We start from the raw sequence: 18,614 nt of genomic DNA, 5'->3' as shown, positions 1-18,614 counted from the left end.
TGTTTGCAAGACACTCCAGAATTTCATTCTGTATGGTTCCAGATGTGTACTTTGCATTCCCCTTTTCCCTCATTTTCTCACTTATAAGGGCATCATGATTAGCAATCACAGTTAGAGTTTCTATGAAATTCCCCCTATTGTCAGAGTCCTCTGACTCCCGGTGGCCCCTCTGAGCCTGCTTCTGAGTTGCTGTTAACAACAGAACCTCTGCAATTGTTTTTATGTATCTCCTGTTCTCCTCAACTTTTCTTTTGTACTCTTGATCGATTAAATCCATTAACCCAGAATCAGACAGCATACGATTCTTATATTCTCTCCAAGCAAACATTGCATTAACGTGACTGTCAGACCGGTCATGCAATGTAAGGCCTCCATCTTTATACAGCGCTTTCTTCCAATGTGAAAAACCTGCCTGGGACGTAAATACTGATTCTGACGCTGAAGGGAGTGAGAAATGTCTACATGCATAACAGTAAGCTGAATCTTTGCTAACAGAGTACTCTAACCAAGAATACTTGCTGTACCACTGCGGGTTGAATGCCCTTCTTTTCTGACCTTGTGTGGTCTTGGGAAACATCCTCAGCACAGGTTGAGTTGGATCTGCTGCCCTTGATTGGGAGATATCTGGAAAGAACAAAAGTAATTCAGCAAATCATACAAACATGTTTTTTCTATATATATTTTAACCAGGATAAAACATACAGTACACACCATGAGGTCCAGGGGTTGGGTTTGTAGCTGCACGTGGACAACCAGTGAGACAAGATGATGATGATGGACCTAAATTTAAATGTAAAATACATTTTGTTGTATTAACTAAAACAAGTGCAATTCAATCAGATATAGCTGAGATGTCATACCCTTATAAGGATCTGAAGTGTCTCCAGCACCCTTGTCTGAATCTGAAATAGCATTTAGAATGATTTCACTTAGATGCCTAAACATTTTTATTTTGTGTAGGCTAAATAAAAATGCTGTTAAGATTGTTTTTCCAAATACATAGCCTATTAAATCAATGATACCATAAAATCTAATTCTAGATTTTACATACCCAGGTCATCAGGTGAAGCTGCTAGCTCAGTCGCTTCACCCTGCCTGTCATCATCCTGATCTGACTCGCTAACATTATCTGAACCACTGCTGGTACTGCTAACTTCAGCTGCTCTGATCAGTTCACTGTCTTCATCAGGTTTGCTTTTCTTGCTAACGAAGAACTGTTGGATATTCTGGTTCCTTTTCATACTGCAATGAAGTCAGATTTCATTCAGAACAGTCCAACCAACCCCTAGGCTACATAAACACCAATTAAATACTTTTTTTTCCCATTTACATTATTAGTAATTATTACTTACATTATTATTAGAAATTGAAATGAAACAAACGTGGAATGGCACAATGCACAACAAAAGAATGTATTATTTACAATTAATTACACATAATTAAAGCTTAATAAAAGGCCACATCTGACCTGTGAGCTAAACTGTAACTATTTATAAAGTTTAAACGATATAGACTACTCTTTCATGTCATTACTGCATTGTTAATGTGCAAGTCGAATTCAGTGCCTGTCACTTTAAGGCCCTGATGGCCGTGAGGTTTGCTTGATTCTCACGGTTTAAACTAAATTGTTGTTGTGCATTGTGCGCATAAGGATATGTGGATGAAATTAATTATGTTTTCCATGTCGTTTGTTAAAATAAATGCTCTAAAGCCTAACAACTCGAAGAAAATCTGTCTTGGATTACAGGAGATGCTGTAAGTGTCTTGTAATGATAATTTCTATGATTTTGGCGAACACAAATAACTATCTCCAGATGTGAATGGTTGCATATCCTATTACTCAAATTCAACTAAACCCACCAGTAGGCTAGACCTTAATTTCACAGCATAGGTATGTTAGCAACACAGGGCTTGAAAACATTGACTGTATAGCCTATAGAACAAACAAAAACGAAACCTTGCGTGGAATTTATCTGGGAATATATAGCCTAAAGCCTAATTTCCTGAAGGTAAGGGCGAGCTATGGCGTGTTTAATTTGGTTAAAATATAATGTAGGCTACGTTTTTTTGCACAAAATTGCGTCTGCTAATGATAAATCTTTAAATGCTTTTTTACAAAAGTAGCCAACAGTTAATGACCTAGCAGATGTCGACTGAGTAGGCAGTAACTTACAGTAAATAAATTACCTTAACGTTACATGACGTGATTCAACAGACGTGATACTGGGCTGTGTGTGCGATTAGATATCAAGGCAGATGTGATGGGTAAATAGATATCTTTGCGTGCTAGCACAAGTAACGTAAGTACTGCTGTACACTCACATGCTAAAAAAACAATAAGCCATGTATCGTTGGTTAGCTTATGTCAAACACTTGCTACTTACATTCCTGAGTTCTGGTGTCTGACTGTCAAAGCTCCCGCGCTGATTTAAAGGCAGCAAAGTGCGTCAACAAAGGTTCCGCCTTTGACCACGTTAATGGCCAATCGTAGAGTAGGATTTTGGGGTGGCACCTGGGGTGGCCAATCGAATCTCAGGGGTGGCGTGGGCCACCCCAAGCCACCCCTCTGGCTCCGCCCCTGGTTGTTTATATTTAAATAAAAATGTAAAGATATTAGGAATTAAAGCCATATTAGGAAAAGAGATGCTAATCAAATGTAGTCACTGAATTTATTTAGAATTATGTCACAATTCTTAATATTCACTGATGTTTGTGCTGTTATTTGATTCACCGAAGTGATGTCACTTCCTGTAGAATAATGTTATTACAGGACTTGCTTTGTTAAAATTAAAGGGTTTAACAGGATTAATTATCATCCTCAAGAAAACATTCCAATTACAGACAGATAAAAAAAAAAAACTTAAGAAAGACCATTTTTCTTTGTAGACAAGACTATGGAGAAGTTTTTCATAGCAGCACTCAAAGAAATGACAAAACACACATCCACTCAAACTAGAAACAAATATTTAAAGTTTACTTCATTTTGATTAAAGATAAAAATCCTAAGCCTAATAGGCTATTATTTAAAAACGATACAATAGTGAGGTCAATATTCAGTTTAACAAGACAATATTATACTGTAAAGCAAGTGCAGAGAACGAGAGAGTGTGTATGTCAGTAGGATGCTGTCCGTGAGGTCTTTGCGCGCGCGTGGGCGTGACGCTTTGACGCGCCGCTCAAGACGCGCGTGAGTGTGAGAGCGCGCGCACACTGATTCTGACTGACTGAACACACACAGCTGGAACAGCGCAACATTACAGCACTGCATTAACATGGGTAAGCGCATTTCACAATGGGTTCATCAATGGTTTCAACTTTAAGATACTTAAGTTTGTCTTAATATTTATTTATTTTACATCACGCTAAAAAAAAAATCAATTGTGTAGTAGTTACTTAATAGATTTATTTCTACTTGTTCTGACATAAAAAAAAAAAAACTTAAAAGTGTAACCTAATGTACATATATTAAATAATATACTTGAACAAAGCCGGTTTAATTGGTGTTACCACATGCAACACATCTTTATACTTATTGATCAATTTAAATGCATTTATTATATTAAACTTTAAGGTCCTTTGTTTATTCATTTATTGTGTGGATGTTGATTTTGTCCATGCATCAATCACATTATTTAGGATGAGATGTACCTGCTGTTATTTATTAACTGTAGTTCTTCATGTCCACCCATAATAAAGCTAAAGCACTGTGTTACACTGGTTTAAGCATCTCTGGTCCGTGTGAATGGTACACTGTGGTCAGTTATACAGTTTGGTGTTATTATATGGCATGTAATGCATGCCAGGTGTGTGTCAGGTTTATATTATGAGTTATTAACTCACTATGTATTGTATACTTTCCACGGCTACACGTGAAGATTCTTTGAAGAGTCTTAGTGAACAAGGTTGTGAATGGCATGCAAATGGTATGTCTTTAGAAGTACAGACTGCTGTTTACCACGTGCGCCACTAAAAATATTTACTAAGAGTCATTATAATTAAAATAGTATGCTTGACAATAGTGACCAAACCATGAATGGAAAATGACAGAATCAAAGACTCATTATTTCTCTCTTCTGGTTATAAAAGCTGCTTTCACTTGTTTGATATTGTTTCATTCATGCAATCACTTTGTTCATTATGCGTGATCAGATTGTTTAAAAAAATATTAATGAAATATACAGTGCAGAACAGGATCGTTAAATGAAATATGGATCTAAAGTAAATTCTTAAAAATTCCACAATCCATAAAACGTACAATTCATAAAATTTGCATAAGCTAAAATGAAAACATTTAACATTTGTGCATCAAAATAAGTCCGTGACTGAATATTTCACTGTCAGACCATAATCATCTGTTTCAACATTTTTTCTAAACGCCCCATAATCCCAGATTTTCAGAGTGGTCCTCTCACTTTAATACCGACTGTACATTTGCACACAGTGATGATACACTTCTTTGCTAGTGTCTGTCTCTGTTAGATTTCTAACGTGTAAATATTTATTCGTCTCAGACTGCACTGTAAAAACTAATCTATAGGATTTACCCAATAAATGTGAGGTAACAATTTGCATCGACTTTGGTGGGGTAGATTTAATCCCATTTATTGAGTATAAACTATCTGAAGTAAAAAGCTATTAAATGCTTGCATAAATTGGGTAACAATACCTCACATTTATGTATATATTCAACAGCTACTTACTCATTAAAATAAGGTAAAAAATATCTCAGCAAAAATAAAATTTAGTTATTAAAAAGTTAAAAAGACAGTTCAGCTCATAATTTATTCATGCCGCAATGCATGATGGGAGCAATGGATGAGTTTTTATTGGCTACAACATGCTTTTTTGATGGTCACCATTGTTGTGATGCTCACGCTGATTCTTGATGTCTGTGTTTCTAAACGTAATAATTCTTTCTTTATGTAGAACTAACTTTTAAAAACATGTCATATTATGCCAAAAAATGCTGGATTCCTATCCCCCCACCACCGCTTGATTTATGTATACATTAAAGAAACCTGAACTGATGCATTCAGGTCATTCCATGACAATTAGTTCAAACAACAATCAATAGCACACATGATTGTCTTTGGGCTGGTCTGTCTGTTATCATTCTGTTAACACAGCACCACAAAGTCTAAAGTAAGCATCTGAAGGTTCAAGAACCCAACTAAAGGAAACATTGACCACTATAATGGTAACACACAAATTGTGATTTTCTAGTTTGGTGAGTCTGCTTGTTAACATCAGATGTCTTCAATAATGGTCAATCATGACCCAATTCATTTCTTAATTATCTCATTAACTTCAACTCTGCTTCAGTGTTACTTTTAACACTGCTTCAGTGTTTATATGAGTCCACACTCAATCAAAAACGCGGGCTGACGCATGCGCAATTTAAAGCAAAATAACTCACGGTTTGGGGGTATATTTTACTGCATTTTTCTATGTGATGGTTCTTACTGTTGATGAATGGGTAGCATATGTAGAATTTACCCATTACTTTAGAATTCGTTGGCTGGCTGCAATAATCATGTACATTTTATATGGTTTCCACAGATTATATTTACAACTCTCCAAAATCACTTTTTTCAGTGTGGAGTCACCCATCGAACCCGGGCAGGAGGCAAAAGTCAAGATCTACTTCACTCCCACTCAGTCTGGCCTGTGCAAACTCATAGTGGATTTTGACAGCGACAAGCTGGGCCACGTTAGAGGATACAAGAATGTTATCATCGGGAAGTGAGACCCTTCGGTGGTGGATAACAGTCTATTTTATAAAATCATCTATTTTTCCATGCACTTGTCAGTATTCACAGAGTATTAGGCAATCTTTTATATACTGTACTTTTCTAAGAATGTGAAAAGCCAAGCTGAGCAATATGCAACAATAAATGTCAAGAAATTTTGGATGTTTGGAGCCACATTGCATCGTGGGAAATATCATGCTGTAAAAACACAAGAATGAAAATGATGCATGCAAAAGTTTGATTTTATAAGCAATTTTTTATTCCAATATCTTTATATTCGTCTGTGACTTCTTCATTATAAAACAATTACGCCATTTCATTTTTAATCTGTTTTCATTTAAAGGCTATTGAAAAGTGTAAAAAGGTTATTTTCCAAAACTAAGCAGTAAATTTGACTTTCAAAAGTGACACTGTTTGTTTAAATTAATCATGCACATTTATGATTAAGCCCATTGAATGAGTGTCCACTATGAGTTTTTGGTAATGTCCAAAAACCATGACTAACTATTCTAAGGTTTCTAGGTGCTAAAATTCTGAAAGGACCCCTTTAAAAGCTTTTTTGATCTACTTCAAATGATGCCCAGAATGCTGTTATCAACATGAACACTAGAAGATTATCTCAGCACATGATTATTCATTTGCCAACACAGGAAGTCAGTCAGACAGAGTACAGTTACTGATCACACGCTCCTTTCCCAAACACTGTTTCTAGAGCTCATAAACATTTACAAACAGCATTACAGACATCTGGCAACATATTCTGGACAAGTTCCCTGTTGTTTTATAACAGATAATAAATGAACTCGTACAACTGCATTCAATCCCAGTATTTCCTAATGTAAATATAACAGAAGTAGCCTACAGCAGATGCATGAGACTGAACTGTCATGTGTATTTATGTTTTATGATTACATTTAATGAATGAACTTTGTCATTGACCCATATGTATAATTGAAGTTTGGACCGAAAATATTAATTTAATTGAAAATGTAGATGATAAGTTTGAAGTATGTCTTATGCACTCCTGTGTGTTAAATCTCAGCACAGGTGATTTTTAGTGAAATATTGTAAAACGAGATAAATGTTCGTGATCACTGGAGTTTTTTTTCTTGATAACTATTTGGAGACATAAAATCTGCAGTCAGTTTGCTCACACGGATAAGAATAATACTGTACATCATTAGAAACTGTAAAGGGTCTACTTTTATTTGTGTGCACACTCAATATTAACAAAATGTTGTTGTTCTTTTAAGAACTGTTCACTTAAAGCTTTTCTTTTTTCTTTCTTTTTTTTTTTTTTTTTTTGCAGAACCATAACTGTTCTTCTATGGCACCACTGCAAAAACATACTTTTGTTTCAATTTTTGTGGTGAATAAAACAAAATAGAAACTATTTTTATAATAAATAAATTATGTTCATCGGAAGGTTTATCATCACATTTGGGCCCCAGAAGTATAATTTTAGTTTGAAAATGAATCTGAAGATTATAGAGTTTATCCTGAGGATGGCAGTGTTGCATCATGCACAATTTACAGAAGAGCCTGATAATAAAAATAACATGAAAAAGATATCTCATCTCTGAACAGAAGACAATAAATCAAGCTTCAAAAGTATATTTTCAGACTTTATAAAATATCATCACAAAAACAGAGTTGAGCAAATAACAGCAACTATGTTTATTGTTTATACGACTCAATTTATTGTTTGCATTGCTTCCATACAGAAACATCAAAGCAGATATACAGAAGATGCATCATAAAAATCACTTTAATATCAGAAAACTGCATTTCAACTGTTTGACGAAAGCCCATTATAGAAATGTAGCTCCAAGTCTAATAAAACACACACACACACACACACACACACACACACACACACACAAAATAGCCATTTACCATCTTGTGCACAACAAATTTTTTTCATGATAAAATTTAATCAAATTACAAACACACACAAATAAAATGTGAAGGCGAACAGATCAGTAAAGTTAAACATTTCTAACACAAATAATATATTACATTTAGACCTTATCTGTTAGTGAATAAATTAATATTTCTGCCTGCAGCTAAATTCACCCTCTTCATTTCTTCTCAGTCATCAATAATCACCTCTCGTTTCTGCTGCTGTTTCATTCATCCTATTCTTCTCCTCTCCTTACGATAACCAGATGACCAAAAAATCAGGAGAGGTAGCCTTAGACGAACCTGAAGCAAAGAAAACTAACGTTTCTTTTGATAGAAGCAGCACAAACTAATGTAAAGACTCATTATGTGGGCAACTTGTGATAGGATATGGTTCATAACACCAGGACTGTTCTAGTTTTACTTTAGAACAGATTATTGTCTCTCTTCTCGTGTGCAGTCTTCAAATCGCTGCTCTCGGTTTCTTGCGGTTTCTTTCCTGCTCTTGTCTTGTTCCCCTCGTGGAGCTGATGATGATCCTCTTCATGAAAACGATGGGCCGCTTGGCACATCCTCTGCTCTTCTTCTAATGGTGGCTCATCTGATGGTCTTCAGGCTCTGTGTTCTCTTCTGATGTCTTCTTCTCCTCTCCGTTCTTCTGGTCTCTGTTGTGGACGTCTGGCTGTACCTGCAGATACGCCTGAACTCTGTGCCGCTGGGATCGGTTTTCACTGTCAATGACCTGACACTCGTACGTTCCTTCGTCTGAAGGTCTGACGCTAGACAGACGAAGTTTATGTGAGATGTTGCTGCCAACCACTTTTACCACCTAAAACAAACACAGAATATTATCATTGAACAAGAACATTTACCTATCAGAGAAAGCAAGTCCTTGTAAGTTTGTGAATTAAGGAAACCTATCATGCTTATGTGCACCAATTAAAATTAGTCCAAACTGAAGAAGGATGTTTGGAGAAACACTGAGACAGATTCTCTCTCAATGCAAAATGAATGAACATGAATATACAGACAGGTAAAAGCCCTGCAAGGCCTTTATTTTGTAAGCAATTCCACTCTTGTTTGTTGCTGTCAGTGATATGAATAATAATTAATGAGATAATTAAATTACTGCAGAATTACTAAAAATATATTTTAAAGAATAGGCAAAAGTAAATAATTTCAACAAAGTCTTAGTTTGATCAGAATGTGCTGATGTGAATTTGTTAAGAAGATCCTAATCGATGTATATATATATATATATATATATATATATATATATATATATATATATATATATATATATATATATATATGGCAATATATAAAAAAAAGTTGAATATAATTAATATTTAAACATGATAATTAAGCACTTAAATTGTCGAATTAAAACAAATTACAAAATGCAAAACTCACGCTTATTTTAGTCGCCCCGTTTGGTGTGTTTTCCTGTGAAACCACCTGTACACACACATTCGAAATTAAAATTAAGTGCTATACTGAATACATTCTTGAAAAAATCTGTCAATAAAAAAACATAGCTTGAATATTAGGTAAAATAATCACATTTATTTAGAATTATTTTTACACTTTTTAGAATAAATTTTTCAAAAAAAGTAATTAAATAAATTGTATCTGATCAAATAAAAATAGGCTTTCCTGATTGGTTGTCCATGCTGGTTGCTCCGCCCCCTCTCTGCTGTGTCTGGTGTACCACCACTGGATCTCCAAGGAGACGGAGGAGGAGCTAGCGCCTCTGAAGGAGCAGGCCATCTCCACATCATCTCCAGCCTGAGAGACCACGTCATGAGGAACCTCGGTGAAAAGAGCTGAAGAGAAACAGATTTTAAAAACTACACTTGATACTGCATTTTATGAACCATTCGTAATCCTGCTCTCTCTTATCAGCAGCTGCTTCCATGAATATCTTCACAGATACTTTCTGTTGTTTGTGTGTGTGTGTGTGTGTGTGGGGTGGGGGGGGGGGGGGGTGCATGTGTTTGTTTAAAGGGATAGTTCACCCGAAAATGAAAATTCTGTCATTAGTTATTCACCATAAAACTTTTGTTAATCTTCAAAACACAAATTACGGCATTTTTGATGAAATCCGAGAGCCTTCTGACCCTTCATAGACAGCACCACAACTCTTCTGCCTCCATTCACGTGAGTACCATGAAGCATTTTTAATAACAAACTATTATAATATCTCAATGATACTAAAATAACTTAATATGTAGTCCGGATTTAGTTTGTCTGTTTAAATGGTTCAGAAATTGTTTCCAACATGTTTAGGCTGCTTGAGCCAGAATGGCCACAAAATCATACAAATATAATTACAGAAAATAGGATATAATTAAAAATCGCAATTAATTTGAAAAGTAAGTCCCGCTGCAAACAAAGGGAATAAAATGAGGCCACTGTAAAGCCTAAACCACTTCCCTCTCTCTGTCTGTGGGAAAACAGACATCACAAATCACACATTCATAAAGATAAAGGATGACATTAATATTCTTACTGTGGAGAGAATCTGCTCAACAACTGTATGCACATTTGATTGCACTGAAAAACTGCTTGAATGCATACATGAAGTCACTCAATTAATATAATTGCTTATAAACAAAAATTGTGAAAGTACCCACCGCATATGTGCATGTCTGTGCTGCATTAGAGTCGCTCTCCCTTTCAGGAAATAAGCCGTACTTGTCTGAATTGCAGGCTTGAAAGAGACTAATGCAATTCAAGCAGAACTGAAGCACTGATCCATTAAGACTTCTTACACTCCCAGAACAGATTTCTTCTAACCCCAGGGATGGACACTGAAACAAGCCTCATCTCATCTCCTGACACCCCACACGTCTGCTGTATGCTTTCTGTCAGGCTGCATATCAGAAACATTTGTGCATTCATTTATATATCTATAATCTATCTGTACCATGTCAGTTTGTGCACTGCACTGGAAATACAATGCATTGTGTATTGTATTGCATTGTACAATATATGTGCATAGAAGTAGATAGTAATGGACATTATAAAACTGTTCTGAACCTATTAAGCAATTAAGAAACTGTTATAAAATGCAGATAAACATGGTAGATTTTTTAAATCAATATTATGTAATACTGATATTATTTGTCAAATTTTATGAATCAAATATAGCTGACGAGCAAAATTCATAGCAAAAAAAAAAATTCCTTCTTCAATTTATGCAGAAATGTTAATGCAACATTATATTACAATATTTAGATTTATTTTTCAAAATTTTAAGTAGTGAATTTTTATATCATTAACAATAACTACAGGAATCATTTGGATTAAATCATCAATAAACTGATTAACATTTTATGAAAACTTCACACAATGGTAGCCAATTTAGGATATTTAACACAAACAAAGAAACAGCAGTTGAAACTGTTTAAAGTAGAAGTAGAAAGACAAAAATGGTCTTTTCTTGCAAAATATACTCCAATAATCTTTGTTTTATAGTGCAACTGAGCCATTTTGGTCTGTACACTATATGATTTACATTGAGATTTTATCCAATCAGCTACACACACACACACACACACACACACACAATATAAACATATTTTCCCATTGCGTCTTGATTATTACTCCCTAATTTCTGCTCTTTGTTTCTGTAATGAGAATGCAAACCGTGTCCATCTGTTTCCTTTGTTTGGATTGAGAAAGTCTGTGTGTCCTACAGTTTCTCTAGTCTTCAATATGCACAGTCTCCAACTGGTTATAATTATCCAGAGTCTAAAACACTGCTGTGTTATAGTCTGAGAGCCAATGTGCCCAGCAGTAACACATCATCCCTCTCTTACATGAGTCTGTTTCACATATGTTGATTGCTGAAGCTGTATGTGCTTCCTCTCACAAGTGGATCACCTGTGGAAGCAGTTTCTCTCTTGAGAGAAGTTACTGTAAGCAGTGCACGATTGATGCTGGGATTTTTGATTGCTCTTTCTATCACTCAAATGCCATGATGTTGTGTAAATATGAATTTCCAATGCAAATGAAAAAAACAATCTCTGTTGGAACTCTTATCTAGCTTTCTAATAAACTTGTATAGGCCTACTACTTATATTGTTGGTTGTGTGTAGTAAGTTGCTTTGGATAAAAGTGTTTTCTAAAGGCATAATTTCATGTTTTCTGTATTTCTGTAATTTCATGTAAAATGTGCACAACACAACCAGAGAACTACAAATTCTTGTACATTCAGCATTTTCATTTCGGAGAGCTTTATTTGAATTGGCTGTTTTTCTACCCATATAATCTTTTTCTGTATTTATTTTGTTGATGTAGCCTATTATTTTTGAATAACATTAGTGTTTTTTTTTATGGTATTGTATATTATTTTGTATATTTTTTTTTCTTTTACACTGCCTTGAGAATCTACCGTGCAATAAACAATAATCAAGTACAGTAATAATAATTATATTTAATTTGTATATGTAAGAAATAAGGTACTCCAGGCATGCTTTATTGTGAATAACTCACCGCAGTCACTTCAGCCATGACTTATTCACTGTTACTTTTTTAAAGTTCGTTAAATGCTGTCCTTCTGCTAAATAAAATACAAAATTGTTCCTGACATTGCGGTCAATACTACTACTTATGCTATGCCCTAAAAGTATTTACTTTTTTTTTTTTTTTAAGAAAAATTACATACTTATGAAGAGCGGGCATGCTTTGGAAATACCATAAAAATAGAGTAGGAACTGTTCTCATCCGCTGTGGTGTCATGCATTTATTTTGTTCTGCTTATCTCTCCACATGAGAAAACGTCTGTTTTCTATCTTTTATTTTAAAATATATGGATTCGCAGCAGCTTGTAAACATCATTACAGTTTAAACTGATGGATATTTGGACATACAGAATCATAACTGAAACAGAAAACTAATAAATACATTAATATTCAGCTCATTTGTTGCCACCTACTGGCAAACTGATGCAACCTGCAGAAAGAGTCCCTGAACAGACACAGACAAGTGAATGATACAAACAACTGTTGAACTGTATGTATACAACCCTGCTCTTCCAAACTGATTTAGGTACATCATATGATATCATGTGAGAAAATAGAATAATATTGTTTAAAATGTTGCAAACTGTCACATAATAAACAGTTTAGAGTATATACTATGCAGTATGCAGTATGAATGTGAATACCGCCCCTCCACTGTTGCTTTTGCTGGGTTGCTATCCTGTTGGTAGATGAGTTTTCTTCCAGGTTCCAGAGTCAGAAAGTTTTCTTTTCATTCTTTTTACTTTGCTTCCAGTTTTTCTATTTGTATGAGGTTTCCAGCAGAGCAGCATTACAGCAGTATGACGTATATCGGTGCTTTACAAATCATATTTCTCCTTACGACTGATTTCCCAGGAACCTTGTCATGGAACGGTCCTTGTTCTTCGTGAAGATGTGTTTCCATGGAAATGCACTAAAGTAATTTCATGTGCATAACTGCATTGCTGGTGCAATCAAATCAAGTTAATTATGCATTCAATAATTGTATTATTTTTAGGGCCGGGACTTTAGCGCGTTAATTGAGATTAATTAATTACACAAAAAATTACGCGTTAACTAAGATTAATTAATTACAGAAAAAAAATTCCCGCATTTTTAATAACTTATTTTTGCACCGCGAAACGTTTCTCACTGGATGAGTTTCGGCGGACCGATTATACTGAAGCACCAACTAGCGTTCGTATATCAGCGCAGCACATGATCGAACCACAAGTATCACCTCAACGCAAAACCATAGACAGTAAAAGAAATGGACACAGCGACCCCATTGGAACTCAATTGAGACAAGTGAAGCCCAGTTTTAGCGTTTTTTAGCACTTCAGTTTCTGACGCGCAGACTCAAACGAAGCTTGACGACGTCAGCAACCTGTCTGCCAGATGTAAATCTTCTAGTAGCCGTGCGTGCAAACTGCCATCGTTAATATTGCAGAGACGGCGAGCTTGAGCGGGGAGTTCTTTGTCGTGAGTGAGCAGGAGTAAGCATTCTGATTAATTATTTTGTATAGTATTTTAAAATGTAATGCCAGTACGCCATATTAAGTTAATTGCCTGCGAGCTTCTCCTCCTGTATGTACGGTAATGCGACAGAGAGACGAGTGGTTATGACGCAATCGTTAGCCTAATTTTTACAAAAACTTTTAATACGGGGCCATAATGTAACATAGAAGGCAATGGAGCCCTTTATATATTGTCGTGTATCTTTAGAAATAAATAATGGACAAACGGAGTCTTTAAACGCCTCAGATGTAAAGTTATTCACTGTCAAAGTGACGCCAAAATGAATGGGAGTCAATGGGAATGCTAACGCAAGTGAAGTTCTGCTAAAAGATGGCAGCTCGCGGCCGACTTCAACTTCCGGTCGAGTTCCTTGCCCCCTGCGCAAAACATATAGCAGCTAGCGTGGACTTTACACTTTATGTTGAACTATGTATTATTTTGTTGGTGCAACAGTTTATGTTGAACTCTTTATTGTTTTGGCCAAGGTTATTGAGAGTTGGACTTAGTATGTTATGGCCTCTGAAGCAACAGAGAGATGTTTTCTAATAGTCAGGGTTTCCAATGTTCTGAATGTAATTGACAGTATTGTGTATTAAAAAACACTTTACAGAAGGTTCCAGCACTTATAAGCTTCCTGAATTTCTGAAATGTTCTATTTCTAAATTGTTTCTAAATATGCTATTGATACACTTCATGTCAAAAATTGCACTGGTCTGCTAGACTTGGTTGAACAAAAATAAACAATATTTTGTTGCTTGAGCTTATGTATTCAGTCATTATTCAATGGTATACTATAAATCCATGTGAAAAAAATTACTTCTCACTGTTCTCAGGTCAAATATTTATCTGCGATTAAAATGCGACTAATTTCGATTAATTACAAAGCCTCTAATTAATTAGATTAATTTTTTTAATCGAGTCCCGGCCCTAATTATTTTTTATTAATTCTGTGAAATTAATTACCTTTTTACTCTAATATTACAGGCTACACTGTTCTACATGCATAAACGCATAATTGCTCTATACTGTAACCCAAAGGGTGAATGCCTTTATGTGTAATGATTTATTTATTACCCTGTTTGATATATTAAGCAAAATTTGTGCATATTCACGGTTAAATACTGAGTGCCTGTATACTGTAGCTGTCAGTATAATGTGTATTTAAGGATGACTGGAACACTGTATTGACCAATCAACCTTACTGATCACTTTATAAATGACTTTGCAACAGTTTTTGACATTTGCAAAACTGGCTACCAATAGTTATGGAAGAAATTAAGCCCTTTGAAACTTTGAATCAATTGAACCAATCTCTCAAAATGATTCACTGTTTCAAAGTCCTTGAAACATGACACATTGTGATGCCTGCTGCTCAAAACGGTGGAAATGCAAATAAAACTCAGTTCAAACATGGATCAAAATGCACCTAAAGTAAATGGCATTGCACTTTTAGCACAGATCTCTCTACCTGCAGAGATGCAAGCAGCGATTCTCAACACTGAATGATGGAAGTGAGTGTGTGTAAGGAGAAATAATGAGTGAGAAATAAGGAAGTTGTTGACACCAGCTTGATATTTGCCCTTTATCACTTCAACAAAGTGTTGATTGGTTTAATCTCAGCTGGAGGAAGACCTCCATACGGATGAAGACCAGCTCATGGTGACCTGAGACACGGAGAGAAATCTCAAGTTCTGTGCAGCAAATCTTCCCATCAGACATGTTTCAACACACTGAAGAGCACATTAGATTTTATATCCCAGTCAATTACATTTACTGTAAATCATTATACAGCTTTGGTTCGAACAGATCAGTGCTGCATCAAATTCTACAATTAAAAACTGAAATTTTATTTAGAAATATAGACGTTTGGTCAATTTTCTCTTTTTTTTTATTAAACATAACATGTTTTTAAAGCTTAAACTAACTTACATTTTTTACTTTTTTCCTCAAAATTCTGAGAAAACACATCCGAAGTCAGAAAAAGTCAGAATTGCAAGCTATTAACTCGCAGTTGCAAGGAAAAAGTCAGAATAATGAGTTAAAAAAGGCATAATTACTATTTTTTATACATTTATATATTTATTTGGTTGTGATAAGCAATGATGAAACAGCGGGGGGAAAACGACAATAATAATAATAATAATGACCTTTTGATCATTACATATTTTTAAATGACAATTTGTGACAACTAGCCCCAACCTGAATTATGAAAAATACACATATTTATTTAATATTGCCATGAGAACACAGATTAACTGTTGATTTTTTTTTTTTTACTCATTTGACTCTTGTCTTTAATGAATGTCAGTGTGGTTTTATTGTGTTCATTTGTTAAAAATAATATTTTACATTTAGTTTAGAGAACAGAATTCACAAAAAAAAAAAAAATGATTCTATTTAAGACCGTTTTAAACCCAATAGGTGTTAACTAGATCACTGCTGGATAAAACACGCACATGAAAATGCACTTTTAACGCAATACTCGAACGTTTCAGGAATACTCTGTGACAATTTGCCCCAGTCTGTCGTGAAGTCCGATGTATTCACATTATTGTATTTGTTTTAATTTGGAATGCATTAAAAATACTTAATGACATATTTCTGTCAATACCATGTTACCTAATCTTTTCTGCCTCTAAGCAACTTCAGATTAGCGGTTTTTGAAAGTTTAATTTTCAAAAACAATTTAAGATGGATTAATTTCAATCTGAAGTATTCACATTGTTAAAGACAAACACTTCATAAAATCAGCAAAAGAAGATCAAAACTTATTGAGCTTCCTACCCGCTCCGTATGATGCCCCAGAAATGTTAAGTAGCAGCTCGTTTGAGACACATCACACCACACTCAATGACGTTCCGTTTGTTCCCGTTCCTCACACCTACCGTTTCCAGATACGGGATTGACCACTGCCAAATTCGCACTGATTTGAGCATAAAGTCCCACTGAGTGTATAATCCACAGCATCTCTCCAAACGAGCCCATTCCTGCTACTCATCAGATCCTCTCGGAGCAGCTGCTGGTGAGCACTAATTGCCCGCGCGGCTGTGGCGGAGGAGCACACGGGGGAGGGGGGCGCCTGTGATGCGGTCTGCTGAGCGCGATCAATGACGCGGAGCGATATAAGTTAATTCATGATCCGCCCGTTTCGTCTGGTCTGAGACCGGGGCAGTGGAACTTACTTTGTGCGTGTGCAAACTAAACATTTTCACAGCTTTAAACCAGAATTAAGATTAAGATTTCAACAACTTTCTTACGTGTTTGTTTTGGTAGCCTGTAAGTGAGAAAATATGGCGGATACAGAGACTGTTTTAACAGAAATTTTAATTTACAAAAAAGTAGATCATTTGCATACACAAAATATGATCGTATTATAGGGTACAACAACATCTTCGTAAAATAAAAAAAGGATAACACAATAATTTACATTATTTATTCATTATTTGTAGAAGTAGAATTAAAAAATCTTACATTGAAAATGTACATTGACATCTTTGCTCCAACCAAAGTGACTTGAACACACACTTTTGTCTTTCCCAAGAATACTGTTCCATTAGATCCAAGAAAGTCTGACCTATATGAGGCTTATTATTACCTGACACACCACAGTAACTTGCTTATCACTGGATGTTTTTACACACACACACACACACACACACACACACACACACACACACACACACACACACACACACACAAAATGTATAGGCTAAGTTCCATGTCCCAAATCAGTTTATTTCAGTTTATGCAAAGCCGTAGTAGTATTTATTTGAGCAGCATACGCATAGCTTTACTGTTCATTGCCTCCATTTGAGTGAGCCAGTATTTTATAATCTTACAGACAGTCCAAGCATATCTAGCAGGTTCATAAATATTAAACATAGCTGTGAGGCTGAAGGAAATGGAATAACCTGTGCTAAAATAGTTGAACAGGCCTCACAAATGGAAATCTGTCTAGTTCTCACAGACATCAGGATCAGGTCTGAGTACTGGTGTTCTTTTGCCTTTTCTGACATAATGCTTAACAAAAATGGTTCAAATGAGGAGATACTGTATTAAAAGTTGGCTACAATCATGTCTCTCTTAAGGGCAAGGCCAGCACTTTCACAGCTGCTAATCTTGAAGGTGCCATTACATGCAGTCAATTTTCTTCATGCTTTCCACACAGTAAATCTTTGGAAAATACGATTTAAAGCTCAAATAGAGCATTTAGATTTTCTTAAAGCTGGATCTTGACTGGCATCAGCTTTCACGTTAGAGCGTGACCTGCGGCTTGCAGCGTTGGCTGTTTTGAGATTATATTTTGGTCTCAGAGCTTAATTGATCAATAAGATAACTGATTGGCCTGCTAGACAACTGTGCTGTGTTAATGAGTCAGTGATTAAATGAAAAGGTCCAGGCACATGCTGCATAGTCCCAAAAAAGCAACAAACTTAAAACTAAAGAAAGCACAATTTATATATTTGGAAGTCATTGCTATTTTTGCATATGGCTGATCAAAAAATATTCAAAGCATTTGTTTATCATTACAAATATCTAAAATAAGTAATTAAACAAATCATACTTAATCAAGATACATATGTTTTCTTAAAAAGCATGTGAAATTACTGTGCATAATGTAATACATATGAAAATTGCACTAATATGTTATAGATTAATTCAAAATGTTAAAATATATGATATCTACTCCTCTTTCCTACAATGCTGGATACCTGGCAACTTTGGAGTCTGTGTAGACTATCTAGCCGAGTTCAGTCTTAAGAACACAAAAGTTTGCTTTCTACTTTTTGTCTTGAAGAATACTCTTGCTTGTGTTGTGAAGTGCACACTAAATGCATGCTTTATCTCTGGCCGTGTTTCCGAGCTGCAGCAGATGGGATTTCATGTTGAGTGACGGCAGCTATGGAGCTGGTTTACTGGCACACAGTCCTCTTCT

The 18,614-nt window shown here is 35.4% G+C and overlaps 1 protein-coding gene and 1 long non-coding RNA gene across 2 annotated transcripts; one reads left to right on the top strand and one right to left on the bottom strand.

Annotated features, from left to right (window-relative positions):
• Positions 1-2,859: 2,859 nt before the first annotated feature.
• On the top strand, positions 2,860-5,988 carry LOC128015127 (uncharacterized). Its single transcript, XR_008183800.1, has 2 exons — positions 2,860-3,276; positions 5,596-5,988. It is a non-coding gene; the product is annotated as an uncharacterized LOC128015127 (long non-coding RNA).
• Positions 5,989-7,426: 1,438 nt separating this feature from the next.
• Positions 7,427-16,718, bottom strand: LOC128015269 (V-set and transmembrane domain-containing protein 2-like protein). The gene is made up of 4 exons (XM_052598973.1): positions 16,564-16,718; positions 9,312-9,478; positions 9,066-9,113; positions 7,427-8,481 (listed from the first exon to the last, which is right to left on the bottom strand). The coding sequence occupies exons 1-4, from the start codon at positions 16,661-16,663 to the stop codon at positions 8,239-8,241; spliced, it is 558 nt and encodes a 185-aa protein (XP_052454933.1). The 5' UTR covers positions 16,664-16,718; the 3' UTR covers positions 7,427-8,238.
• Positions 16,719-18,614: the final 1,896 nt, after the last annotated feature.

Source organism: Carassius gibelio, chromosome A6 (genome assembly GCF_023724105.1).
Source record: "Carassius gibelio isolate Cgi1373 ecotype wild population from Czech Republic chromosome A6, carGib1.2-hapl.c, whole genome shotgun sequence".
Classification (NCBI taxonomy): domain Eukaryota; kingdom Metazoa; phylum Chordata; class Actinopteri; order Cypriniformes; family Cyprinidae; genus Carassius; species Carassius gibelio.
Note: the sequence above shows the minus strand (reverse complement) of the source record. Positions and strands in the feature narration are given on the sequence as shown.